Source organism: Volvox carteri (assembly GCF_000143455.1).
Source record: "Volvox carteri f. nagariensis unplaced genomic scaffold VOLCAscaffold_75, whole genome shotgun sequence".
NCBI lineage: Eukaryota > Viridiplantae > Chlorophyta > Chlorophyceae > Chlamydomonadales > Volvocaceae > Volvox > Volvox carteri.
The window spans coordinates 366005-371492 of NW_003307618.1; the positions used below are offsets into that span (position 1 = coordinate 366005).

The 5488-nt window shown below is 61.9% G+C and overlaps 1 protein-coding gene across 1 annotated transcript in view; it reads left to right on the forward strand.

Moving 5' to 3' along the window:
• VOLCADRAFT_98675 (uncharacterized protein) overlaps nt 1–5061 on the forward strand; it is a gene marked incomplete at both ends in the record, with an annotated part of 16044 nt that extends 10983 nt beyond the window's left edge. Inside the window, 8 exons of the mRNA XM_002957525.1 lie at nt 406–747; nt 1272–1466; nt 1640–1753; nt 2285–2512; nt 2844–2908; nt 3063–3282; nt 3731–3919; nt 4342–5061. Of these exons, the coding sequence (XP_002957571.1) occupies nt 406–747; nt 1272–1466; nt 1640–1753; nt 2285–2512; nt 2844–2908; nt 3063–3282; nt 3731–3919; nt 4342–5061 (2073 nt within the window). The remainder of the gene's footprint in view (nt 1–405; nt 748–1271; nt 1467–1639; nt 1754–2284; nt 2513–2843; nt 2909–3062; nt 3283–3730; nt 3920–4341) is intronic.
• Between the last annotated feature and the right edge of the window lie 427 nt (nt 5062–5488).

The following is a 5488-nucleotide window of genomic DNA, read 5'->3' on the forward strand; positions in this document are numbered from 1 at the left end:
GCAGGAGGGAGGGAGGGAGGGGAAGACGAACCACGAACCTGNGAAGCTGCTGCCAGGGAGGGAGGGGGGGACGGAGGGGGGTTGTGAGGGGGGTTGTTATGGCCTGATGGCACCTTTCGGTGTCTGGGGGACAGGGAGCAAGCAGTGCGAGTGGGCTCGACGCGGAAGGAGAGGAGGAGGTCTCCAACTGCCCTTTGATGTGGGGTATATGGGACCGACCGACGGACAGTTAGACAGACAGACTGACAGACTGACAGTCCGACAGTCTGACTGACGGACATACATACAGCATTCAAGCAGGAAAGGCTAAACGAAGTCCCCAGATGTTCGGATGCATATCGACCCTGCTCCACCTCTCCCCACCTCCTCTCACCCCACCCCCCTCCTACCTGGCCATGACCGCAGGTGTGCGCGCGGCTGTCAGAGCAGGCGGCAATGCGGCTGGCGGAGGTGCAGGGCCTGCTTAGGGAGCTGGAGGCGGCGGAGGCGGAGGCAGCTGACGCGCCCCCGGCGGCGGCGGCGGCAGTAGCGCCAGGCCCATCTGGGCCGTCGGCAGCGACCGCATCTGGGGGTCCCTCCCCGCTGCTGGCGAGTGGCCACGTGGCGCGGCTCCGTCGCTACCTGACCGCCAAGTGCGGCGTGTTGGAGGGCGTTCGGGGTGCCCAGAGCCGTATGGGGGAGTTCTACGGGCTGGCCAGGATGCATTTGGAGTCGCTGGAGGGGGCGATGGAGGCCAAGAAGGAGCTGGTGTGGATGGGGGGGGAGAGCAGTGAGGGGTCGGGGGGAAGTGGGAGCGTGAGAGAGGGGAAAGAGGGGAAAGCGGGGAAAGCGGGGAAAGCGGGGAAAGAGGGGGGTGAGGTGATACAGTGGAGGGGTGGAGGAATGGGAGGCGGGGGAGAGGGAAGGTGGACGACGTGTGAAGGCGGGTTTAGTTTGGGGACATTCGTGTTTGGATTGCATTAACGCTTCACGGCACCGTGCATCTGTCAACACCCCCCACGCACACACAAACACACAAACACACACACACGCGCACACCCTTCTTCCCCCTTTGCCCTTTTTCCCCCTTCGCAACCCCCCACCCCGCTCTCCGTAGATCAAACGACGAACCTTATCATCTTGCTCTCATATGATTCCCCCTCCCTCTCCCCCCTCTATCCCCCCCTATTCCTGGATGATCCGTATACCTCTGGTATCAGCATCACTCGTCTGTTGTGGTTCATCTTAACCCCTCTCCCCCCTTCCCCCTCCCCCTCCCCCCCTGGTCCCAGGTATCTGCCACAATTCGCGACGGCAGTGACGCCCAGGTAAAGCTCATGGCCGCCACCACCCGCCTCACCGCGTCCAGGGAAAGCGTGCTGCGGAGTGTGCTAGCACGGAGGGACGCACAGCTGGGGCGGGTGGAGGCGCTGCTGGATAAGAAGCTGGCGGGGCTGACGGCGGCGCAGAAGAGGGCGGAGGCCAAGGTGCGTGTACGGATGTACGGTGTACGGATACGAAAACCTGAATCCTGAAAACCTGAAAACCTGGAAGGACATACGTATGTAGGTATGTAGGTATTTATATGTGCTCGTGTGTTGATGTGTTTTCTGTCGCCTTTTCTCACCCCCCCCCTCTTTTCTCTCCCCCGGCCTGCCAGGCCACCTCTGAAGTTGAGGGCATCATTATGGACATGCGCAAGCTGGTGGGCAGGCGGCTGAAGGAGATTGAGGCCAAGAAGGCGGAGGGGCTCGGCAGGCTGGGGGCGCTGGAGGTGAGGGGGGGAAAGGGAGGGAGGAGAGGGAGGAGCGCCATAATGGCAAGTGGGGGCCGTGTGTGGTGTGGATGTGGATGTGGGGGTGGGGGTGGACGGGGAGGGGGGGTGCTGCAGTCACTCGCTTTCATCTCTCGATTTATTGCCACGTCATGTAGCTAGGGGTGTTTGGTTTTTGCATGTATGTATGCATGTATGTATGTAGTGCCCTCTCACCCCACAACCCGATCCCCCCCACCGCACCCCCCCTCGAGGTCACTTCCCCCTCAGCCCCGACCCGACCCGACCTGGCCCACTCCCTTTCCCCCTCCACCTCCTCCGACTGCCATCGCATCATGGCTTTACACCCCCACCCACCCATCCACCACCCATCCACCCTTTGGTTCATCCCCTAAAGGGGAACTAAAGAAGTTCCCCTTTAGGGGAAGAACCAATACACACAATATGCACACTTCAGGGGAAGAACCAATTATACACACACAGACACACATGCATACAAACACACACACCGGAAATCCCCCTCCCTCTCAGCGCAAGCTCGACACTGTTTGGGGCCGCCGTCAGCGGCTGCTCGCTGGTCGGCCCCCCGCGGCCCGTGTGGCTCTCAACCAGCGCATGGGGGCTCTGATGCAGCAGCTGGGCAGTCGGAGGGAGGCGCTGAACGAGGCCGTGGCGGCGGCAGTCGCCCGGATGGAGGGCGGCCAGCGGCGGGGCACCGCGCTGGTGAACCTGGAGGGCATGAGGGAGGCGCTGGGCAGAGTGCAGCAGGAGATGGCCCGAGCGGCGTGCGAGGCGGCCAACATGTGCGTGTGTGTATGTGTGTATGTATGAATGTATGAGTGTATGTATGTATCTATGTGTTTGTGTGTATGTATGTGTGTGGCGGGAGGGAGGGGAGGGGGGAGCGTGGGGGAGGGAAAGGGTAAGGGTAGGAGAGGGGCGAGGGACGGGGTAGGAAATGGAATCCCGGGAAAAGGTTGGGATGGCCTGTAGCCGGTTTGGGTGGGGGCGGAATATGGGGAAGCATGTGATGGGGGGGTAATGGACAGGTGCCCACCAATGCCCACCAACACACACCAACACACTTCAGAGGCCCCCAAACGACCCCGACGGCGGCGGGTTGGGTCCAGGGGTGGCGCTGGGTGGACAGCCCAGGTCGGGTCGGGGGGTGTCGTGTGGGGTTTGGCTGTAGTGGCCCTCTTTCCATCACCAACCCCTCATCTCACCCCTCTCTCACCCCTCTCTCACCCCTCTCTCACCCCTCTCTCACCCCTCTCTCACCCCTCTCTCATCCCCCCTTGGCTCGCAGTGCCAAGACCGCTGTGGCGGAGAGGGCGGAAGACTTGCTCCGGAACGACAAACACGACCAGCTGCTGAGGATAGTGGGTCACATGACGGCGGAGGTGACCCGCGGGTCGGCCAGTACGGCAGCCAGTTCAGCCAAGACGCTGGCGGCACTGCAGCAGGCCTTCGCGGTGGCCGTGGCTGACCTGGAGAGGCGGGTGGCTCTGGCGCGGAGCAGGATGCAGGTGCGTGGGTGATGTGGGTCGCTTGCTTGCGGCTGCTGGGGAGTTGAGTGGTTTGGCGGATTGCCTTGTGCGCCATGCAGGTCGTACGGCTGGACCGCCCCATACGCAGTGTGTATGTACATATGTATATATGTATATATGTATATATGTATATATGTATATATGTATATATGTATATATGTATATATGTATATGTATATATGTATGTATGTATGTATGTATGTATGTATGTATGTATGTGTGTGCATTCGCGCGAAAGCCTTTCCTGATCCCCTCTTCTCTCCCAGTTGACCGACCATGCGACGAACACCCATACATACGCACACACAGAAAACACACGCGCGGTCTTCCTTTTCCTCGTTCCCGTGTTCCCTTCCGCGGCCCCGGCCCTCCCCCCATACACACACTCCCCCCCCATATACACACTCCCCCCCCCATACACACACAGGAGCACCTGAGCTCGCTGGTGGGCACCCACTCAGATTTGGTCAAGGCGCTGGTGGCGGCAGATGAACCGGCCGCGGGAGGTGCCGTACAACCGCCCGGGGCACCCAGCCAGGAGGTGAAGGCGGCGTGGGAGGACACCAGCTCGTCCCCCCCGCCAACCCCCCCTCCGGATGTGGCCACGATGCTGCTGGTGAGGTTGGGGGAGGTCGTAGGGCGGGTGGGAGTGGGCGAGGGGAGTGCTGCGAGAGGGCGGCTGCGGCTGCTGCTCCTCCTGCGCCTGCTGTTGCTGCTACTGCTGTTGCTGCAACTGCTGCTGCTACTCTTTCCCCATGCAGCAGCAATAGCAGCAATTCGCGCGGCCCTGTATCCACCAAGAGGGGGGTGTTGCGCCCGGGGCCGACAGACGTCACGACACTGCCCGGCCGCATTCGTTGCCCTCCACGGCCCCTGAATTTGACCTCACCTCAACTACCCCCATCCCAACATACACATACACGTTCGCCCGGGGATCACCCTGAATCCTAACTTAACCCCAACCCCCCCCTCTTTCCCCCAACACCATACTCCCGCCGCTCCCCCCCCCCTGCCCCGGTGGTGGCGGTGGTGTTCCAGGGCTTCGAGGGGGCCTCCGCACTGGAGGGGGTGGAGGGGGTGCCCCGGCCGGGGTCGGGCACTGCCAGAGGCCAGGAGGCAGGAGGAGGCACGGATGGTTCGGCAGCGGATGGGGACGGACTGAGTGTATTGCGGCGGGTGGGGACCGTGGAGGACATGATCGAGGATATGATTGCGGATATGGCGGCGCATGTGCTCCGCGCGTTCCCGCACGACGGCATCTGCGACACGCTCGCCCCCTCAGACCTGACCGCCCTCTTAGAGCCTGATTTGGACATTAGCACCGCCGGTCTGGGCCTGGAACGTCTGCGGCAGGACATTGCCGCCATTGACTTCGGGTTGCCTAATTTGGATCTTGAGATCGGTGACCTGGACCTCTCAGCGCTGGACGACGACGTGGGCGGCGCCGGCGGCATGCGTGCGTTTGGCGTTGGGGGTGGCGTCGGCGGCATGGGCATGGGCGGGTACGACATGTACGATGAGGAGGACATGGACAACGGAGGTGGCGGCGGCGGAGCCGGCGCCGCTGTCGTGCCGCCACCCGGGCGGTACGGCGCCGGCGGCGGAGATGGCGGTGGCGGCCCCGGCGGGTACAATCGCCACGGCCGGGGACGTAACAGTGAAGATGACGGTGATACGGATCCGGGCGGCCGGGGCAGGTACCATGCTGCCGATTACGGGGACCGGCACGAGGATGATTTTGCGCTGAGCTACTCTTAGTAGTGGGAGTGGGAGTGGGAATGGTGGTAAAGGCTTTATTGTTTGTCCGCGCGGCGTTGGTTCCGTATTGGGAACTGCGGGGCCGTTCCCCCCTTCAAACGCAGCTGGCTGGTGGCGGTTCCTGAGGGGTTGTCGAGCCAGAGTTTAAGGCTGCCGCAGACACATACACACAGGCAGACCGTTTTGACAGATTGACGGACAGACGGAGAGGTGTATGCAGAAAGCTTGTTTTATTTTGGATTTCCGGTGAACTGTTGATTTCGCAGCGGGAATGTATTGTGGTGGTGATTGAGGTGATCACATACATCATACAAAGGATAGGGACTGCCGCACGAAGGGGGTTGCCGCGTGTTTGCCGTTGCGATGGATGGAACAATGAATTGCCATACCGGCCCACGGCGGCTTGGCCCCCTTTCCCCCTTCCCTC